The sequence below is a fragment of the Amblyraja radiata genome, chromosome 19, assembly GCF_010909765.2.
Source record: "Amblyraja radiata isolate CabotCenter1 chromosome 19, sAmbRad1.1.pri, whole genome shotgun sequence".
Lineage (NCBI taxonomy): Eukaryota > Metazoa > Chordata > Chondrichthyes > Rajiformes > Rajidae > Amblyraja > Amblyraja radiata.
Genome location: NC_045974.1, coordinates 742,652 through 764,442, shown reverse-complemented (window position 1 = coordinate 764,442; position 21,791 = coordinate 742,652). Strand labels below are relative to the sequence as shown.

The 21,791-nt window shown below is 44.6% G+C and overlaps 1 protein-coding gene across 2 annotated transcripts in view; it reads right to left on the bottom strand.

The window, feature by feature from the left end:
- Window positions 1-21,791, bottom strand: part of immp2l (inner mitochondrial membrane peptidase subunit 2) — a 240,086-nt gene that overhangs the window by 49,291 nt on the left and 169,004 nt on the right. For both annotated transcript variants that reach the window (XM_033037396.1, XM_033037395.1), the window contains exon 4: window positions 6,004-6,069. In XM_033037396.1, the coding sequence (XP_032893287.1) occupies window positions 6,004-6,069 (66 nt within the window). The remainder of the gene's footprint in view (window positions 1-6,003; window positions 6,070-21,791) is intronic.

Sequence of the window (21,791 nt, the reverse complement as noted above, 5' to 3'; positions counted from 1 at the left end):
TTTATAGGACTTTGGTCCGGCCACATGTGGAGTATTGTGTTCAGTTCTGGACTTCATTACGGGAAGGGTGTGGAGGCTTTGGAGAGGGTGCAGAGGATGTTTAGACATCTCCCTCCACATGTAACATAACCCCAAAGCTCATCAACAACACACGGATCTAACACTGACTGAAGCAATAAGGCCCACACACACTTCAGCTTCACCAGGGTGATTGCACCAGAGCTGGAAGACTGAAGCCAACTCTTGGGTAGGCAATGAGTGCACACATGCGAGGATGACCTATAATACACTGAGATACAGCTAGTTAGGTATGGTTAACTTGTGGGGGCTGCTGGGGCAAGGGGCAAGGGGCAAGGGGCAAGGGGCAAGGGGCAAGGGGCAAGGGGCAAGGGGCAAGAGACTGGTGAATAGACCCACTTACCAGTGCTACCATGAAGGAAGGTACATGTAGTCTTTGCAGAAATGATCTTGAGTTCCATAGAGCATGATAGCCCAGGTTAGAACAAGTGGGCTAACTAAGGGCGGCACATTGGCACAGCGGGGAGGCCTGCTGCCTCATATCTCCAGAGACACGGGTTCATTCCTACCCTCGGGTGCTGTCTGTGTGGAGTTTACTGTGTGACTGTGTGGGTTCCCTCCGGGTGCTCCAGCATCCTCCCACATCCCAAAGACAAGTGGGTCAGTGTGTGTGGGTCAGTGTGTGTGGGTCAGTGTGGGGTGGGTCAGTGTGGGGTCAGTGTGGGGTCAGTGTGTGTGGGTCAGTGTGGGGTGGGTCAGTGTGGGGTGGGTCAGTGTGTGGTGGGTCAGTGTGGGGTCAGTGGGGGTGGTGATGTGGGTCAGTGTGTGTGGGTCAGTGTGTGGGTCAGTGTGGGTCAGTGGGGGTGGTGATGCGGGTCAGTGTGGGTCAGTGTGTGTGGGTCAGTGTGTGTGGGTCAGTGTGTGGGTCAGTGTGTGGGTCAGTGTGTGGGTCAGTGTGTGGGTCAGTGTGTGGGTCAGTGTGGGTCAGTGGGGGTGGTGATGCGGGTCTGTGTGGGGTCAGTGTGTGTGGGTCAGTGTGTGTGGGTCAGTGTGGGGTCAGTGTGGTGTCAGTGTGGTGTCAGTGTGGTGTCAGTGTGGGGTCAGTGTGGGGTCAGTGGGCTGAAAGGGCAGTGTCCATACGGTATCGTTAAACTAAGTTGTGTAAACACAAAATGCTTGAGGAACTGAGCAGGTCAGGCAGCATCTGCGGAGGGATTTGACAGGTGATTATTTGGCTCGGGACCCTTCAGATTGATCTAATTGTACACATCTAGGCTGTGGAGGGGCTTGTTGTTCGTCTAGTGCTCACTACCACCACTCCTTGTGACAAGTGCAGAGACTTTAGAACTTATTGTAAATTATTCATTCATGGATTTTATCTAAAGTCAACATTTTTTCCCTCATGAAATTGTAAGGGAATGATACAGATATGTATAAATGATATGAAGAAGTTGTTGGGCAACCTAATTAAAAAAGATATTGGATTTTGGAGCACATATCCCAGAGTAATTATTCCAGCAATATCTCTCACTAATTCATATTTTACGACCTAATTTTCAAATTGATACATGAAGTTGATCAGTTCTTAACGTACCGAACATGTCACAGGTCAAAAACCATTCAGGCAAGTCGGCAAAATGTTACAATTAATAAAAATATTAATACTTATTTCATATAATTCTCACAAAAATGTTATTCCGAGTAACATTATTTAAAGACATTATAAATATTTGAACTAGTATAGACAACAAAATGTTTTAAAATCTCTTTAAAAGACCACCAATACAGCATTCTGGTTGAGGTTTTGTCAATATTCCTACGGGCACATTGTAGACAATAATGTCATCTTTCCAGACTTGGTTTTACTTTTGTAAAATGTCAGTGGTGATAACTGTGAAAACATTCTATATAATAAACTTAAATGCTGAGACGTTTTGTCCTGGAGAATACATGAGACACTACGAGCAGATCGGGGACGTGCTATATGGCACGTGAAGTTTCACGCTAATGCGCACTTCACACCGCGGCAGTGGTGGTTTGAAGGTCACTTTGCTGGAGTGCGGAATATGGTGGGTCTCACAGATATGTGGCACACATCCAGTCCAACCAGCCCATGGTCAGATTCCTCTCCACTCAACCTTCTTTCATCCGACTCCATCAACACAATTCACTCTTCCTTCTTCCCCGCATGCTTGTGCAGCCTTCCTTCATTGTTCACCCCTCCTTAAACCTATCTCTGCTACTTACTTTCATCAATCCTGACGTAGCAAGCTCTACATTCTTACACTCTTTGGTGGAAGAAGTGTCTTCTGGACTCCTCCATCTTGGTTTTCTTGATGACTAACTTACAATGAGGTCATGGTCTTCCATCAAGTATAAACATTTCACTGCATTCACATTATGACAACAGTCCATGATTTTAAAGACCTCAGTAAGGTCATCCCTCTACCTTCGCTTCTCAATAGATGCCTTCTATCCATCTCCTGGACCTCTCTGCACCTTTCCCAACTCTCACCAACTTCTACAGATGCACCATAGAAAGCATTTTATCCGGATGCATCACAGATTGGTTTGGGAACCGCTCCATCCAGGACCATAAGATATTGCAGCAAATGGCAGACGCAGCTCAGGCCATCACACAAACCAACCTCCCTTTCACGGACTCCATCTACACCTCACGCTGCCTCGGCAAGGCCAGCAGCATAATCACGGACCAGTCACACCCTGGCCACTCCCTCTTCCCGTCGGGCAAGAGGTACAGAAGTGTGAAAACGTACACCTCAGATTCAGATTCAATTTTAATTGTCATTGTCAGTGTACAGTACAGAGACAACGAAATGCATTTAGCATCTCCCTGGAAGAGCAACATAGCAAATGATTTGAATAAATAATAATAAGTGTCCGGGGGGGGGTGATTGGCAGTCACCGAGGTACGTTGTTGAGTAGAGTGACAGCCGCCGGGAAGAAGCTGTTCCTGGACCTGCTGGTTCGGCAACGGAGAGACCTGTAGCGCCTCCCGGATGATAGGAGGGTAAACAGTCCATGGTTGGGGTGAGAACAGTCCTTGGCAATGCTGAGCGCTCTCCGCAGACAACGCTTGCTTTGGACAGACTCAATGAAGGGGAGCGAGGAACCGGTGATGCGTTGGGCAATTTTCACTACCCTCTGCAATGCCTTCCGGTCGGAGACAGAGCAGTTGCCATACCATACTGTGATGCAGTTGGTAAGGATGCTATTGATGGTGCAGCGGTAGAAGTTCACCAGGATCTGAGGAGACAGATGGACCTTCTTCAGTCTCCTCAGGAAGAAGAGACGCTGGTGAGCCTTCTTGATCAGAGTTGAGGTATTGTGGGTCCAAGAGAGGTCATCGGAGATGTTGACTCCCAGGAACCTGAAGCTAGAACCACGTTCCACCTCCGTCCCGTTAATGTGGATGGGGGTGTGCGTGCCGCCCCTAGACTTCCTGAAGTCTACAATGAGCTCCTTGGTCTTCTTGGAGTTAAGGGCCAGGTTGTTGTCAGCGCACCATGCTGCTAAGTGCTGGACCTCCTCCCTGTAGGCCGACTCATCGTTGTTGCTGATGAGGCCAATCACCGTTGTATCATCTGCATACTTGATGATGGTGTTAGTACCATGTACAGGTGTGCAGTCATAGGTGAAGAGGGAGTAGAGGGGGCTCAGCACACAGCCCTGTGGAACGCCGGTGTTCAGGGTGAGGGTTGAAGAGGTGTGCTTGTCTAACCTAACAGACTGGGGTCTGTTGGTTAGAAAGTCCAGTATCCAGTTGCAGAGGGAGGGGTCGATGCCCAGGTTACCGAGTTTGGTGATCAGTTTTGATGGTATAATGGTGTTGAATGCTGAGCTGTAATCGATGAACAGCATTCTTACGTAAGTGTCTCTGTTGTCGAGGTGGGAGAGGGCGGAGTGAAGTGCCGTTGAGATGGCGTCCTCCGTGCTCCTGTTCTTGCGGTAGGCAAACTGATAGGGATCCAGTGTGGGGGGTAGGCAGCTTTTGAGGTGTGCCAGGACCAGCCTCTCGAAGCACTTGGTGATGATGGGGGTAAGTGAAACTGGGCGGAAGTCGTTGAGGCTTGCCGCAGTGGAGTGTTTTGGCACTGGCACGATGGAGGTGGTTTTAAGGCACGTGGGGACAACTGCTTGGGCAAGTGACAGGTTGAAGATGTCAGTCCAGACGTACCCAATTTAAATAGTTTGCTTTTTAAGCTGTTATCAGGCAACTGAATCATCCTACCACAACCAGAGAGCAGCGCTGAACTACTATCTACCTCTGATGTCCCTCGGACTATCATTGACCGGACTTTGCTGGCTTTACCTTGCACTAAACATTATTCCCTTATCATGTATCTGTACACTGTAAATGGCTCAGCTGTAATCATGTTTTGTCTCTCTGCAGACTGGTTAGAATGCAACAAAAGCGTTTCACTGTACCTCAGTACACGTGACAATAAACTGACTCGGGGTCTAACATGGTTCAAAGCCGGTTCAGCGTGGCTTGCCCACTTTTCAACTCTACCTGTCCAGCAGAAAGTGGTTGTTTGTACAGTCTTGTTAGTCATTGGCATTAATTGTAGTGATTAGATGAGCGTAGTTGGATACTTCTATGAAAGTTTGTTCATTTTCAGTAGGAATAAAAACAAAACTAGGCATGACCCAATATTGCTCTAAAGTAAATGTACACTTAGTTCAGCAGTAACGTTCTCCTAAACATACTGTAGCCCTTCCAGAAAGGAAAAGGTGGGATAAAGAAATATTAGCAGAAAACTCTGATGAAAGCAAACTATTTAAATTGGGTACGAAGACAATCACACGGAGATTACAACACACCATCCAACAAGTCAGCATCTCTCCACACACGCTGCATAAATGCCCACAATTACCAATAAGATGTTTATTTTATAATCACTGTTATGCAGCATGGAAACAGGCCCTTCGGCCCAACTTGCCCATGCCGACCAAGCTGCCCCATCTACATTAGTCCCTCCTGCCCGCCCACCTGGCCCATATCCCTCAAAACCTTTCCTATCCATTACCTGATCAAATGTCTTTAGACGTTATTATTGTATCCCCCTCAGCGGCAGCTCCTTTGTATGAACAAGTTTCCCCTCAGGTTCCTACTAAATCTTTCCCATCTCACTCTAAACCCATGGCCTCTGGTTCTTGATCCCCTACTCTGGCTAAAACACTGTGTGCTTTCACCCTATCTATTCCCCTCATGATTTCACACCACTCTATTTGATCACTGCCTCAGTCTCCTGCGATCCAAGGAATAAAGACCTAGCCTGCTCAACCTCTCCCTGTAGCTCAGTCCCTCGAGTCCTGGTAGCATCATCGTAAATCTTCTCTTCATTTCCCATTTAAAAAATATAACACATCAATAGAAAACTTTGTACAAGACCTCCATAACATATGAAACATTTATCCAGTCCATCTTAAAATACATTGTTACTTTATAGATTAATTTAATGTACTCCATCTCAGCCTGGGAAGAGCAAGGTAAGAATAAACTAATAATGCTAAAGGTAACTCATTTTCAGTCGATCTCCCATTTAAATCTCAATTTCAAAACTCTATTAGTTCAGCCACTGACAGCCATTTGGACTTTCATTTCAAGATCACCTTGTGATGTAAAATTTGCAGAGCCATACCATTTTAATGCAAGATTTCTGATATATGGCCATTTAGTTTGCGGGCATGTTTGCCTGGTATGAAATACAAACTATTAAACGGGCAAGCAATATATTACCAGTGCCGAGGAGAAATTCTGCAGTTTGGAATTGTAGCAGCAGTGATTAAAAAAAATAATTCCGTGATCAGAACATGGAAACCAGTTCTTTCACTGTTCGGAAAGCAGCAGTGGTAGAGCCTTGACAAGCTGTCACCATGACAATGAGAAGGGCTGCAGTGATTTTATACCTGATTAACTGTCGCATGTCAGAAGCTGGTCATTACTCCACACATACTCACTTGATGATGTCTCCTTCAAGGGCAATCACTCGCTTGATAATTTTCAGTTCTGGGTTTTTGGGTGACCTGAAATGAAAGGGCAAGGTTATACAATCTATAATGTCCTCCAGTATTCGACTGGTTTGAAGGAACTCAGTGAGATGCAGATCATTAAAGTCGTTTGTGCTCCGTAACGTGGCATCAATCTACAGTGAGGTTACATCTGATGAGAATCCCTCCATCATCCCACAGTAACATACAAAAGACTTTGAGTGGCGATGAGGCTTTTGAAATAACTTCTGAGTATTGTGATAAAGTACATCAAGAAATCATTTATAGATGAGAGCATTCCTTTCACAGATATACATGTCCATATTCTCAACCCCTCGTTGACCATGACCCAATGCACATGGATGTTCAATGAACTAAGAATTTCCAGTACAAATGTCAGCGTTATGTCACATAGAAATCCCTGCAACAAAACGTAAAGATCAAAGGAAGGGAGAATTGCTCTTGGCGTAATGCCAACATCCACAATGTCTCAATAATAACTCTGGCAAAATGGTTTCATACTGGACACAATTGTCATATGCAAATACACAATCTTTATTATAGGCTGTGTGAAAGAAAAATATTTAACTTTGAAAATGAGCTCAGCTGCAAAGAAATGAAAAGAATAATCTCTACTCAACATTCCGTGCGTGAATCTCAGGAACAGCATCAATACATGAGATAAGAAGAACTTCACTGAAATTCATGAGATATTAAATTAACATCCACTCAATTGTTGAAGGTGCAGTTTCTGCCCAATATGTGCAGCACAAAATGTGTTCTGTAAGAATCTCCAATGAAGGGCTGGGTAAATTATTACATATTATTGAATGAGTTTATTTCAGGATATATTAATTGAGCTCTGATTTGTTGTCTCCGGGATCGATGTCAGCCTAGCTTTGAATGTCTAGATTCGAAGTTTGTGAAAATACAAGCTGAGAACATGGAGGGTGAGCGGAAACAAAGCAGCAACAGTGGCTTCCTCATCTCCTGAACCCGTCAGACTGAAGGCTTGTGTAGTTACAACGATACAGGAATAGACAGCACAGATTAGAAAAGCTGACACAAGGAACTGCACCTGCCGGGTCTGTAGATGGGTCCCATCCTCAAACATCACCTGTCCACAACCACAACCTCCAGAGACTCTGCCTGACCCAGTGCTTTGTACTCTTAGTTTAGTTTAGAGATACCTTGTGGAAACAGGCCCTTCGGCCCATCGAGTCCACACCAACCAACCACCCCGCACAATTACACTACCCAATACACACTAGGGACAATTTACATTTATACCAAGACAATTAACCTACAAACCCTTACGTCTTTGGAGTGTGGGAGGAAACCAAAGATCCCGGAGAAAACCCACGCAGGTCACGGGGAGAACGTGCAAACTCCGTACAGACAGCACCCGTAGTCATGATCGAACCCGGGTCTCTGGTGCTGTGAGGCAGCAACTTTACCACTGCGCCACTGTGCCGCCCAGCTTGTAGTCAGGGTGGAACCCGGGTCTCTGGCGCTGCAAATGCTGTAAAGCAGCAACTCTACCACTGCGCCACCGTGCCGCCCAGCTTGTAGTCAGGGTGGAACCCGGGTCTCTGGCGCTGCAAGTGCTGTAAAGCAGCAACTCTACCACTGCGCCACTGTACTGCCCCTTCAAATTAGAAATTACAATTCAATCCTGATCATCCATGAACATTGAAATAAAGGATTGAAGATGGTTCGATTGAGGAAAACAGACAGAAATGATAACTTCAACATAAATAAAAAGGTACATTTTAAAAAAAGCATCGAGTACAGATAATTTCCAGGTGCAGTAAAAGGTAATGGCACTAACTAACATGGCATATAATATAGATGTCAGGATAGGACAGGTTTAGAGGGATGTGGGCCAAATGCAGGCAGGTGGGACTAGTGTAGGTGGGACATCTTGGCGGCGTGGGCAAGTTGGGCTGAAGGGCCTGTTTCTGCACTGCTTGACTCTACCAGTGTGTATTTCGTTTAGACTGAAGTGGTGGTGGGTGTACGGAACTAGCTGCCGGAGGAGGTAGTTGAGCCAGGGACTATCGCAACTTTTAAGAAACATGGATCAGACAGGTTTAGAGCATTATGGGCCAAACGCAGGCAGGTGGGACTAGTGTAGCTGGGACATGGTGGTCAGCATGGGCAAGTTGGGGTGAAGGGCCTGTTTCCACACTGTATCACTCGGTACTTGGAGTAGAAACATCAGGGACTGCATTTTATTTGTATTTTAGTTCATGCTTTGCAGCAGAAATAATGCAATGATCCCATTTGACACATTTCATTAATGAGGTAGACAGCTTAACGCCATAACTGCATTTCTGTGCCATTAGCTTCCGATGTAACCAGCACCAGCCTGGAATTGCCACACAGATAATGGCATGAAAGGTGTGGAACAGAATCTCTTACAAGGATTTTAATTCAATACTGAAATGAGCAAAGGAAGACCAGGATGGAGCGAGAGATTGGGATGAACAGGCGGCTCCTACAACGAGCTGGCACCTGCATAATGGGATGAATGGCCTCCTCCTGGATCATTACACTGGATGACTCATCGCTCAAGTTTAGCACAATGTAAGTTACAGTTAAATGGGAAAAAGAATGGAACTCCTTTACTGGAATGAATAAAATATTCAAAATGTGGTGTTTGACTTTAATGCTTCTCTAATTAAAATCTAGTCTTCTTCTTCTTCCCAATTTTCAACAATGATTTAACAGCACGATCCAGACAAGGTTTCAGTACGTCACTCCTTATACAATCTCTGACATTAACATTGTCATATTAAATGCCCCAGTTGTCTGTCCTACTTGGCAATTATCAAATTGCTGGGCACTGTGCGATTGCCAGAGTGTGGAGGGGAAGATATTTGGTATCAGCTTGATGAGGGAGCATGTTAACCCAACCTGGAATAATCATTTGTCATGGGAACAGAGTTAGGCCATTCGGCCCATCGAGTCATGGGCCACCATTCAATCATGGCTGATCTATCTCTCCTTCTCAACCCCATTCTCCTGCCTTCTTCCCGTAACATTTGACACCCTTGCTCATCAAGAACCTGTCAATCTCCATTCTAAAACTACCCATTGACTTGGCCTCCACCACGTCTGTGGCAATGGATTCCACAGATTCATCACCCTCTGGCTAAAGAAATTCCTCCTCATCTCCTTCCTAAATGTATGTTCTTTAATTCTGAGACTGTGCTCTCTGGTCCTAGACTCTCACTATTGGAGACATCTTCTCCACATGTACTCCATCCAGGCCTTTCACTATTAATGAGGTACCCCCTCATCCTTCCAAACTCCACTTGTGACATTTACTGGCAGCTCTTATCTGCACAAGACACCTTGCATCGTGAAACTAGAACCAGTCATCTGTTATTCATTTGCTTTAGAAAATACATTCTACAAAAAGGTTAACATTTGAGGCAGTTTTATCCTTGCACAAGACCAAGGTGGTTGGACATCATATCACAAAAATAAAATGATATTCGAGTTTGAGCTAGGGGTGTTTTTAAATTGTGCATTGAAAATGAGTTTTACTTGCACCTGAAATGGTTTCTGTCAATCAGTAAAGCAGACAGAATAGTCTGTGCTTTGTTACCATGCATTGCCAACCGGCTTTGGTTCACAGCCTGAGTCACTGGCAGTTCAAGATGCCAGTCTGTTAGGCAGTAGTCAGTGCCACCCACACACTACCCCATGGGTATACACCACGTGTGCAAGTGTAACTCAGCCACACCGGTCGGCAGCTCGGAGTAGAATCACCAGCCTGTCATTACATCGAAGATAGACACAAAAAGCTGGAGTAACTCAGCGGGACAGGCAGCATCTCTGGAGAGAAGGAATGGGTGATGTTTCTGGTCGAGACCCTTCTCCAGTCTGATGACAGGGGAGAGGGAGGAATAGATAAGGAAGTGTACAGATAAGGTTGTGTAAGGTGTGAAAACAGAACAAAGGGAATGGAGATCAAGGAAAATGTAGAATAGATCATTGTTAGTTGGGAAAAGTAACAACAAAGTAAACAGAGGTAAAATGTAGTCGGAGGCAGTAAGACTGGTGGGAGAACTGGGAAGGGGGAGAGGATGGAGAGAGAGAGAGGGAAAGCAAGGGTTACTTGAAGTTAGAGAAGTCAATGTTCATACTGCGGGGGTATAAGCTGCCAAAACAAAATATGAGGTGCTGTTCCTTCAATTTGTACTGGGCCTCACTCTGACAATGGAGGAGGCCCAGGACAGAAAGGTCAGATTGGGAATGGGAGGGGGAGTTAAAGTGCTGAGCCACCTGGAGATCAGGTAGGTTAAGACGGACTGAGCGGAGGTGTTCAGCGAAACGATCGCTGAGTTTGCGCTTGGTCTCGCCGATGTATTGGAGTCCATACCTGGAACAGCGGATACGGTAGATGAGGTTGGAGGAGGTGCAAGTGAACCTCTGCCTCACCTGGATAGACTGTCGGGGTCCTTACACTGGTCCTGCAGTTGCTGTAGGTAAGGTGTTGAACAAGAGGGGAACGTTACACGTACAAAGCTGCTTTTCACGACAAAAACGGAGCTTGCTAATTCAATCTCCATCATTGTTCACCAATTGGCACCAATATATTAAGAAGAATACTTCGCAGGAAGATTCGGCATAAACGCATAAACAGCATAAAGCATAGCCCAAGTGGGAGGAGAGAAGTGAGTCAGTGCTGGGAAAACAGTTGAAAACAAAGGAATTTGGTTTGTAAATTGGTAAATCAGGCAATTTATCAGTCAATTTAAGTAAGACTGCTCTTAGGGAGCGGCAGTGAGTGAGCGGCCTTGTGAGTGAAGTGCCCTGTGAGAAAAGTGTGAGTCTTTGGCTCGAGAGTCGAGGCTGAGGAGAGGAGACTACGCAAAACACTGCAGAGGGAGAGACGAAAGAAGGAGATGTCAGGCAAGCTGATTTAGTGCGATGCTTGCAGTATGTGGGAGGTCAAGGACACCGCTGGTGCCTCTGGCTGCTACAAATGCGAAAAGTGCATCCAGGTAGAGCTCCTGAAGGGCCGTGTTGGGGAACTGGAGAAGCAAGTGGATGACCTCCGGTTCGTCCGAGAAACGGAGTAGTTCCTCGACAAGTCCTACAGTACGATTGTTACACCTAAGGTACTGGAAGAGAGAAGGTGGGAGACAGTGAGAACGGGAGGGAAGCATGGAATGCCAACGTCCCCGGGGGTTGTACCTCTTGTGAACAGGTTCACCCACTTAGAAGCTGTCGGGACAGAAGAGGTGTTTACACTGGGCGGCGGACTGGCTTGTGATGCGAATAGGGCTGTTGAGCCAAAACCAAAAAGGCCTAAGGCAGGCAACGCCATTGTAGTAGGAGACTCCATTGTGAGAGGTACGGACAGGGGTTTCTGCGGCAACAGACGGGATGCGAGGATGGTGTGCTGCCTTCCTGGTGCCAGGATCCAGGATGTCATGGACAGAGTGCAGAAAATCCTCAAGGGCGAAGGTGAACATCCGGAAGTGGTAGTGCATGTCGGCACAAACGATGTCGGAAAGAAGGGGATGAATATTCTGCAGCGTGACCTTAGAGAGCTCGGAAAAATGCTGAAAAGCAGGACCTCCAGGGTTGTTATCTCCGGTTTGCTTCCAGTTCCTCGTGCTGGCGAGAGCAGGAACAGGGAGATACGGGACCTGAACGTGTGGCTGAGGAACTGGTGCACGGGGCAGGGATTTAGATTCTTAGATCACTGGGATCTGTTTTGGGGTAAGGGGGAACTGTACAAAAGGGACGGATTGCATCTTAACAGGTGTGGGACCAGCATTCTGGCAGGCAGGTTTGCCACTGCTACACGGGTGGTTTTAAACTGAATAAGGGGGGTGGGGTGTCGAATGGGCTAGTGGAGGATGGAGTTAAAGGGAAAGGGTTTCTTAAATGTGTGAGCGTAGAGACAGAGGGGTGTAAAATGAGGGTAGAAGCAATAGGTAGCAAGGTGAAAAGTAAAAGTGGCAGGCCGGAAAATCTAGGGCAAAAATCAAAAAGGGCCACTTTTCAACAAAATTGTATAAGGGGTAAGAGTGTTGTAAAAACAAGCCTGAAGGCTTTGTGTCTCAATGCAAGGAGCATTCGTAATAAGGTGGATGAGTTGAATGTGCAGATAGCTATTAATGACTATGATATAGTTGGGATCACGGAGACATGGCTCCAGGGTGACCAAGGCTGGGAGCTGAACATCCAGGGATATTCAATATTCAGGAGGGATAGAGAGAAAGGAAAAGGAGGTGGGGTAGCGTTGCTGATTAGAGAGGAGATTCACGCAATGGAAAGGAAGGACATTAGTTTGCAGGATGTGGAATCGGTAAGGGGCAGAAAACGCTGGTGGGTGTTGTGTACAGGCCACCTAACAGTAGTAGTGAAGTTGGAGATGGTATCAAACAGGAAATTAGAAATGCGTGCGACAAAGGCAAAACCGTTATAATGGGTGACTTCAATCTACATATAGATTGGGTGAATCAAATTGGCAGGGGTGCTGAGGAAGAGGATTTTTTGGAATGTATGCTGGATAGTTATCTAAATCAACATGTAGAGGAACCAACGAGAGAGCAGGCTATTTTAGACTGGGTATTGAGTAATGAGGAAGGGTTAGTTAGCAGTCTTGTTGTACGTGCCCCCTTGGGCAAGAGTGACCATAATATGGTTGAGTTCTTCATTAGGATGGAGAGTGACATTGTTAATTCAGAAACAATGGTTCTGAACTTAAAGAAAGGTAACTTTGAGGGTATGAGACGTGAATTGGCCAAGATTGACTGGCAATTAATTCTAAAAGGGTTGACGGTGGATATGCAATGGAAGACATTTAAAGACTGCATGGATGAACTACAAAAATTGTTCATCCCAGTTTGGCAAAAGAATAAATCAGGGAAGGTAGTGCATCCGTGGATAACAAGGGAAATCAGGGATAGTATCAAAGCGAAGGATGATGCGTACAAATTAGCCAGAAAAAGCAGCATGCTGGAGGACTGGGAGAAATTCAGAGACCAGCAGAGGAGGACAAAGGGCTTAATTAGGAAAGGAAAAATAGATTATGAAAGAAAACTGGCAGGGAACATAAAAACTGACTGCAAAAGTTTTTATAGATATGTGAAAAGAAAGAGATTAGTTAAAACAAATGTAGGTCCCTTGCAGTCAGAAACGGGTGAGTTGATCATGGGGAACAAGGATATGGCGGACCAATTGAATAACTACTTTGGTTCCGTCTTCACTAAGGAAGACATAAATAATCTGCCGGAAATAGCAGGGGACCGCGGGTCAAAGGAGTTGGAGGAATTGAGTGAAATCCAGGTTAGCCGGTAAGTGGTGTTGGGTAAATTAAATGGATTAAAGGCCGATAAATCCCCAGGGCCAGATAGGCTGCATCCCAGAGTACTTAAGGAAGTAGCTCCAGAAATAGTGGATGCATTAGTAATAATCTTTCAAAACTCTTTAGATTCTGGAGTAGTTCCTGAGGATTGGCGGGTAGCAAACGTAACCCCACTTTTTAAGAAGGGAGGGAGAGAGAAAACGGGGAATTACAGACCAGTTAATCTAACATCGGTAGTGGGGAAACTGCTAGAGTCAGTTATTAAAGATGGGATAGCAGCACATTTGGAAAGTGGTGAAATCATTGGACAAAGTCAGCATGGATTTACAAAAGGTAAATCATGTCTGACGAATCTTATAGAATTTTTCGAGGATGTAACTAGTAGCGTGGATAGGGGAGAACCAGTGGATGTGGTGTATCTGGACTTCCAGAAGGCTTTCGACAAGGTCCCACATAAGAGATTAGTTTACAAACTTAAAGCACACGGCATTGGGGGTTCAGTATTGATGTGGATAGAGAACTGGCTGGCAAACAGGAAGCAAAGAGTAGGAGTAAACGGGTCCTTTTCACAATGGCAGGCAGTGACTAGTGGGGTACCGCAAGGCTCAGTGCTGGGACCCCAGCTATTTACAATATATATTAATGATCTGGATGAGGGAATTGAAGGCAATATCTCCAAGTTTGCGGATGACACTAAGCTGGGGGGCAGTGTTAGCTGTGAGGAGGATGCTAGGAGACTGCAAGGTGACTTGGATAGGCTGGGTGAGTGGGCAAATGTTTGGCAGATGCAGTATAATGTGGATAAATGTGAGGTTATCCATTTTGGTGGCAAAAACAGGAAAGCAGACTATTATCTAAATGGTGGCCGACTAGGAAAAGGGGAGATGCAGCGAGACCTGGGTGTCATGGTACACCAGTCATTGAAAGTAGGCATGCAGGTGCAGCAGGCAGTGAAGAAAGCGAATGGTATGTTAGCTTTCATAGCAAAAGGATTTGAGTATAGGAGCAGGGAGGTTCTACTGCAGTTGTACAGGGTCTTGGTGAGACCACACCTGGAGTATTGCGTACAGTTTTGGTCTCCAAATCTGAGGAAGGACATTATTGCCATAGAGGGAGTGCAGAGAAGGTTCACCAGACTGATTCCTGGGATGTCAGGACTGTCTTATGAAGAAAGACTGGATAGACTTGGTTTATACTCTCTAGAATTTAGGAGATTGAGAGGGGATCTTATAGAAACTTACAAAATTCTTAAGGGGTTGGACAGGCTAGATGCAGGAAGATTGCTCCCGATGTTGGGGAAGTCCAGGACAAGGGGTCACAGCTTAAGGATAAGGGGGAAATCCTTTAAAACCGAGATGAGAAGAACTTTTTTCACACAGAGAGTGGTGAATCTCTGGAACTCCCTGCCACAGAGGGTAGTCGAGGCCAGTTCATTGGCTATATTTAAGAGGGAGTTAGATGTGGCCCTTGCGGCTAAGGGGATCAGAGGGTATGGAGAGAAGGCAGGTACGGGATACTGAGTTGGATGATCAGCCATGATCATATTGAATGGCGGTGCAGGCTCGAAGGGCCGAATGGCCTACTCCTGCACCTAATTTCTATGTTTCTATGTTTCTAAACGGAAATCAATAATATTCACGATGATTGTGAATGTGGACCACTGATATAATGGTCAACTGATCAGAGGAAGCTGATACCTAGACATTATGTCAGTCCACATATTATCAAAGCTCATTCAAATGAAAGCTATATATATTTGAGAAAAACAGATTTCACAATACTTACAGTAATACATAAAATCAAATTCCAACTTGCTTGGAACGATCTTGACCTGACTACACCACAAATGGAGTTTAATTGTTGTTCATTTTCCTTTAATTTAAGAGCTAAATACACCAATTAATGCAGATCAATGCAAGTAGACCATGAGGTAATTGGAATCAAAGCTCACTTCATTTTCCAGTTGAGGTAGTAAATTATTTAAAACATTAATTGCTTAATATCAGAGGATGGATGTTTTGGAGCAGACTGCTGCTTAGTAACGTTGGCAGGTTACAGGCAGCCAGTCACAGTACAACTCCACCTACAGTAGCCCACAATTCACCAAAGGTTCGATGTCTGTGTCGAGTCGTTACAATAATCCCAACACAACATTGTCCACAATACCATGACAAATCAACAAAAACTATAACCTGTGAATGAATGAATGGATGAATACGTTTATTGTCATTGCACAATACTGTGCAACGAAATTCCATTACATCTCCTCCGGTTAAAAAATACAAACACGACAACCATTGACAAATATGTACACTTATTAGTAAAAATAATAAATAAGTATTTAAAAAGAATTTTAAAAGAATGTTGCATTGAATCAAAATTTTTTTTAAAAGAATGTTGCATTGAATCAACACATCTTAACAATATGAACATACATGGTGAACCAACGTATCAGACAAGCTGGACTTCCCGCTGTCCAACTTTAGAGATCCAAGCACAGTTTACAAATACTCACACCATTCCCCTTGCACCAACACACAACTTTGAGACTACAGATCATTTTGTAGCAACCATAAAAACAGAAGAAAAAATGTAAGAAACAGGAATGTGGAAAATAGTTTGTTTCTGCGTTTTTTCTTCATTGGTTCAAATGTAGTTGAGAAAGTTTCATAGTATGTGATTAAGAATACAAGGCAAATCAATAATATTGGAAAGAGTTGTGTAAGAAGGAACTGCAGATGCTGGTTTAAACCGAAGATAAACACAAAAAACTGGAGTAACAGCTGGAGTAACTCCTGAAGAAAGATCTCGACCCGAAACGTCACCCATTCCTTCTGTCCAGAGATGCTGCCTGTCTCACTGAGTTACTCCAGCTTTTTTGTGTGTATACTGGAAAGAGTTCTCAGGTCACTGCAAAGGTGAGTTCAGATCTGTACCACTGACCCGCTGAGTTACTCCAGCTTTGTGTCTATCTTCGGTTTAAACCAGCCTCTGCAGTTCCTTCCTACACATTTCATCTGCACCTGTCATAGGTGTTTGAACCTGTACAGGTTGTTGATGGGTCACTGCCTGGCACCGTGGCCACCTGTCCTGCGTTTTAGACCAAGTCTCACTGATGCCGGAGCACAGACAAGCCAAGCTGCCACCTGCCACAATCTATCCTCTTCCCTTTCCCTCAGCATCCTCTGTTGCAGCACACAATGACATCCTCCTCTCCCACCTCTCTCTGCTAATAGATCAGCGGGCAACAGATTGCTTAGCCCCACTCCTGCTTATCCAACTACACACTCTGCATTTCAGTGGTGAACCCACGGAATGCCCAGTGATCCTGGCCCTTGTATCTCCTGCACAAGAGATCAGAACCCCTGTCCTCCCTCTTCACCCTTCACCTCAACAACATCCATCCACTCACACAATGTAGAGCCATGTCCATTCACAACCTTCCTCACTTACAAAGAAAATGACGACTGCCATTATACAATGCATTTCACAACTTCACAAAACACAAAAATGTACAGTGCTGGCTGTAGAAATGAAGTCACTCTTGCAGCCAGCCAGTCAGCTTGCAACAGTAAAGTCCACGTTAGGCTGCTATCCCCAAGCTAAGATGTTGCACTTTGAAAAGTGTGATGAATCTTGGGCATTGTCTCAGTTTAGTCTACTATTGTTACACCCTTGTGCTGGGGTATACGTGCGCTTATGTAGAGTGAGACTTTTACTGAATTGTATGTGTGATTGGTTCACATGCATCATCAATCTACAGTATGCAAGGATGGAATTACACTGTACGTGTGTATATGTGGCAAGAAAGTGCCGTCACACCACTGAAACGTATAATTTACGATACTTACTTACAAACCTGTTTATGGAACATAGCACAGCACATGGTACAGCACAGGAAGAGGCCCTTCAGCCCACAATGTTAATGCTGAACATGATGCCATGTTAAAGTGATCTCCTCTGCCTGCACTTGGTCCATATCCCTCTAATCCTTGCACTTCCATGTGCCAATCTAAAAATCTCTTAAACACCACGATCGTACCTTCCTAAACCACCAAAGCTTTTCACTGTACCTCGGTACATGTGATAATAAATAAGGAAAAGTACACTAGTCCTGGGAATGTGTTCCCACCACTCAGTAAAATACTTGCCCCGTATATCTCCAGTAAACTTTCCCCCTCTCACCTTAGTTAATTTTATAAACTTCCATCAAGTCTCCCCTCAACCTCCGACGTTCCAGAGAAAACAATCCAAGAAGGGTCTCGACCCGAAATGTCACCCATTCCTTGTCTCCACAGTCCCCTTCAGTGCAGTGAGCTATATGCTTTGGATCTTGGGCAGTTCCTTCTCTTCTCCATACTTTGCTCTTGCCAACACTCCGATATAAGTTAATCTTCGTCTCATCTGTCCACAAGACCATTTTCCAGAACTGTGGTTGCACTTTTAAGTACTTCTTGGCAAACTGTAACCTGGCCATCCTATTTTTGCAGCTAACCAGTGGTTTGCATCTTGTAGTGTAGCCTCTGTATTTCTGTTCATGAAGTCTTCTGCGGACAGTGGTCATTGACAAATCCACACCCGACTCCTGAAGAGTGTTTCTGATCTGTCGGACAGGCGTTTGGGGATTTTTCTTTATTATAGAGAGAATTCTTCTGTCATCAGCTGTGGAGGTCTTCCTTGGCCTGCCAGTCCCATTGCGATTAGTAAGCTCACCATTGCTCTCTTTCTTCTTAATGATGTTCCAAACAGTTGATTTTGGTAAGCCTAAGGTTTGGCTGATGTCTCTAACAGTTTTATTCTTGTTTCTCATAATGGCTTATTTGACTTTCATTGGCACAACTTTGGTCCTCGTGTTGATAAACAGCAATAAAAGTTTCCAAATGTGATGGCAAGACTGGAGCAAAGACTATGTGCTGAGAACTCCCTTATACCTGCATTAAGGAGGCAATTAAACACACCTGAGCAATTACAAACACCTGTGAAACCATGTGTCCCAATCATTATGTTGCCCTGAAATGAGGGGACTACGTATAAACACAGCTGTAATTTATACATGGTGAAACCAAAATGTATAAAAATAGCCTTAACAAAATCTGACAATGTGCACTTTAACCACATGTGATTTTTTATGTTACAAATCTCAAATTGTGGAGTACAGAGGCAAATAAATAAATGATGGGACTTTGTCTTGTCCCAAACATTATGGAGGGCACTGTACCTCTTTGTAAATTCACTTATTTGATGTTTAACTTTATTGATCCAACGAGGGTAATTGAATTTATTTTGTTTAAGTTGCAACTTGCATATCCAATCATTTAACCGTTAATTTAGGAATGTAATTTTCGCAACTTAATTTGCTGAACTATTTTCTGTAATTTTCTCCTCTGCAATGTCATTACAGGCACATCAGTGTCCATTTGTGTCGAGTCTGTCTTGCTCTGCTAATGACTTCTTGGTATTATTGTTCTTCATTACTGTGGTGAATTATGTTTCAATTATTGCTTTCCGTGTGTGGAATTTAGCAGTTTCACACATTTCAGAGTCATTAGTGGGCTGTGGGATTCAGGCAACCAACTTTATACAACCATGGTTTCCCAAAACCTTGCTTAGTCCAGGTCCCCCCCCCCCCCAGCTGATGAACACCCGACTTACACACAAACCAGCTGGCCTTTGGGGAACTGGGAAGCAAGCACCTGTAATACTTACAATAGTAACCCCCTTCTGGAGTGCTCCCACATCTCTCTCAACACCTCACACATGCTCCCGTTAAACACCCATCTGCCATTTGTATACCCATTTCTGTCACAGAGTGCTGGAGTAACTCAGTGGGTCAGGCAGCATCTGTGGAGAACATGGATAGGTGAGGTTTCACTGAGTGCTGGAGTAACTCAGCGGGTCAGGCAGCATCTGTGGTGATCATGGATAGGTGACGTTTCACTGAGTGCTGGAGTAACTCAGCGGGTCAGGCAGCATCTGTGGAAAACATGGATAGGTGAGGTTTCACTGAGTGCTGGAGTAACTCAGTGGGTCAGGCAGCATCTGTGGAGAACATGGATAGGTGACGTTTCACAGAGTGCTGGAGTAACTCAGCGGGTCAGGCAGCATCTGCGGTGATCATGGATAGGTGACGTGTCGGGGGGAGACCCTTCGTCAGACAGGCATGGGCAGCTTTGTTGGTTTCATTGTGCACTATCACACAGCTCCAGCAGTTTATGACTGTGAACATTGGTCTATTACACCAGGGCTTCAGTAAATAGGAGATGCAATAATGATAGTGGTTTGCACTTCGAAGGCCTACACAACACAGATCTCCATCACCCTGGGCACCAAGTCTCATAACTGCATGGTTGGGTCAACTCTTCCATGTACAGACGGTATGTTGCTGGTAAGTACATTGGCAATCACCAGGAACCCAGCCTCCTGACACTCCTAAACATACATTTGCTTTCTCTTGAAAAAAGCATGTGTAGTTTTACAGGCGTTGAATCTTGTGCGGCAGCCCACATCAACTTTCACATCCTCTGCCGGACTGAAATAATGAGAGATACGAGCTGAGTAAACCATGGCCTGACCTTATATCCACGTGTTCAGTACAGAGATCAGCAGCAGGATTCTGACCCAATTTACCGTCATTAACCCATAATTAGTCTTGTCAATTATAGCCAGCTTGCTACTAATTTGACTGAAAGCCACCAATTCAATACAGATTCGATATTAAACTTGCATTTCTGCACCCTGGCAGTTCACTACATCAACTCAGAGCTGCTGTGGAGTGTTTAAGATGCTTTCTTCCTCTGCTCAAAATTTCTATCCATTTTTACTCATTCTTAAAGTGACTTTTTTTTTAACCAGCTATACAATTGTGCATTTAGTGCCAGACCAACGTGAGAACTGATTTAGTTTCCGCAGAATCAAGTTGTTGTTAATTCTCAGCAGTAAAATACAAAGTTACCATGAATGTTATCAATGATATAAGCTAATATACCCCCGTTTCAGAATGGTTCTATTCCATCTCCAGGTCTGACTGAGTGCCCGTATATCTGGTTCCATCAGGACAGTGCAGATACAATAGACAGTCAAAGACTAGACAGCATAGCTTCCTAGTGACAAGGGCAGAGTTTAGAGCAATTGTCTTAACACAGAGGGTGGTGGGTGCCTGGAACGTGTTGCCACTTGTGGTGTGGAAGCAGCTACTATTTAGATGTCTGATATATATGCAGGGAATGGGCGGAAGTGGATCGCGTGCAGGAGATGAGATTAGTTTATCTTAGTATCATGTATAGGAAGGAACTGCAGATGCTGGTTCAAACCGTGGACACAAAAAGCTGGAGTAACTCAGCGGGTCAGGCAGCATCTCTGGAGAGAAGGAATGGGTGATGTTTCGGCTCGAGACCCTTCTTCAGACATCACCCATTCCTTCTCTCCAGAGATGCTGCCTGTCCCGCTGAGTTACTCCAGCTTTTTGTGTCTGTTGATCAGGCAGAATAGAAGCTATCAAAACAGAAGAGTGGAATAGTGAGCAGGTCAGGCAGCACATGTGGAGAGATACACGGCTCTAGTTGATGTTTCAGGTCCACAGCCTTCCCAGACTTTCACCAGCTCTACAACACTCACAAAAGAAAAGTCATACAATTACAAAAAGGTTGAAAATACAAAGTAGTGAAAACAACATCTCTCATGAGACATAAAATGTTCACATTCAGGCAGAGAATACTTGTTACATCCTGATAGTGTTTGTATTTAAAATCCCTCTCTGGAGAGAGAGCTCAAAACCTCTCTCCAAAACCAGCAGCTTTATGCATTTCCTGGGCCCTGGCTTTACCTCGGTTTTATAATTCCAACACTTGATGTTCTTAAATAATGACACAGGGGAACTGATATTTTGAAGTGTTAGAAAAATCAGTGAATTAAAAGATTAACAGTTCTAAAATTAAATATTTACGTGTTGGTTGAAAGAACTAGGGAAATAATTTCTAACCAAACTTCATTATGTTCTCTATTTTTTTAGTTCTTTTTACAGTTCTGCTTTCACCTCAAACAGTCATTAGCAGAATTGGACAAAAATACCCTTTACTCAAAAATATTACTAAACTTCTCCTCTTCCGTATAATCGTGCAGAGATGCTGAGATACTCTGCCTGACCCGCTGAGATACTCCAGCTTTTTGTGTCTGTCTAAGATTGATTTAAAAGATTGAATAAACGCTTTAGTGGCATGGCTTTCCTTCCCTGGAATAGCTCGAGCTGGCACAGGTGGCCTTGTGATTAAAATGGTTCAGAAACCTCTCTGTACTTTTGTGAATATTTAGCACATCATCCAGTAATGGGTGATTAACTTAGGGTCAGTGGTGGTAGAATTTTAGAGACAATATGTGCAGGAGTAGGCCTTTTGGCCCTTCGAGCCAGCACCACCATTCAATATGA